Source organism: Myotis davidii, unplaced genomic scaffold (assembly GCF_000327345.1).
Source record: "Myotis davidii unplaced genomic scaffold, ASM32734v1 scaffold120, whole genome shotgun sequence".
NCBI classification, from domain to species: Eukaryota; Metazoa; Chordata; class Mammalia; order Chiroptera; family Vespertilionidae; genus Myotis; species Myotis davidii.
Window position 1 is genome coordinate 4823752 of NW_006294778.1, and position 1109 is coordinate 4824860.

A 1109-nucleotide genomic window follows, 5' to 3' on the forward strand; every position below is an offset into this window, starting at 1 on the left:
GAAGCCAGCGCTTCCAGCTCTGCCTGCTAGTGGTGGGTGGGAGTTCCTACAGGGCATGTGCTGCTCTCTTCCACCAGGAGCTCAATGCCTTTGCACACGAGCAGCGTTTTGCACTTTGACTCTGGTCCTAGTCACTCTCCAAATCTCCGTGAATGATTGGAGTGCAGCGAGACAGTTCTGAGCGCATCCCTGTTTTGTGAGAACCTTGCTTCGCAGGCCTGCGTCGCTTGGTTGGCGTTGGGGTGGGTTGCCTGCTTTTCTTTTCTGTTTTTCTCCCTTCCAGCATCACCGACGAGAAAGCACTAAAGAGACAGGTTGTGCAGTCACCCTATAACATAAGGAGAAGAAAGGGAGACGTTAATGTGTATTTGGAGACTAGCTTGGGGGGGAGTCTGGGGGAGGTGAGGGGAGGGGCTGGGGGGGTGGAGGTTTAGGGAGGGGAGGATCTGTCAGGTAGAGCGCCTTTTTGGACAGGCCCTAGTAGTACTCCTTTCTCCACCTCCCATCTCAGCCCTATCCAGTCCTTGGAGACCTGGGTAAAGCCACTCTCAGAGGCCAACAGTGAAACAAACCACCCAGGATTTCAAATCGACTGACTTGAACAAATCCTGGGACTCCATCTCCCCCACCCGCGTCTCCGTGGAGACAGTCCCCCCTCCCTCAGATACTAAGACGAAGGGACAAGGGATGAAGATAAGTAACCTCCTCTCACCCAGGTCACTCCCCAATGCCACCTACCTGCTTCGAAAGTCCATTCGCACCAGGGCCTGGCCAGGCCGAGCCCCTCAGAACCAGTTGGTGAAGTCGAGCAGCTCTTGCTCCTCGGGGCTGAGGGGGTCGTAGGAGCCCTCGTCCGACGAGTAGGACGAGACTGGCGAGCCGGCCATGGAGTTCATGTCGTTGGAGTAGTTGGGGGAGATGGTGGGCGACAGGACGCCCGCCTGGAAGGCAGCGCTCACCGCGTCGTGCTCGTCCAGCAGCTGCTGCAGCGCGCGGATGTACTCGACGGCGGAGCGCAGCGTCTCCACCTTGCTCATCTTCTTGTTGGCCGCGCCGTTGGGGACGTGCTCCCGCAGGGTGGCGAAGCCCAGGTTGACCAGCTTGACCCG

At 58.3% G+C, this 1109-nt stretch overlaps 1 protein-coding gene across 1 annotated transcript; it reads right to left on the bottom strand.

Annotated features, from left to right (window-relative positions):
• Positions 1–267: 267 nt before the first annotated feature.
• On the bottom strand, positions 268–1103 carry ASCL1 (achaete-scute family bHLH transcription factor 1). The gene is made up of 2 exons (XM_006769397.2): positions 739–1103; positions 268–328 (listed from the first exon to the last, which is right to left on the bottom strand). Exon 1 carries the CDS (start codon positions 1035–1037, stop codon positions 786–788), a length of 252 nt encoding a protein of 83 aa, XP_006769460.2. The 5' UTR covers positions 1038–1103; the 3' UTR covers positions 268–328; positions 739–785.
• Positions 1104–1109: the final 6 nt, after the last annotated feature.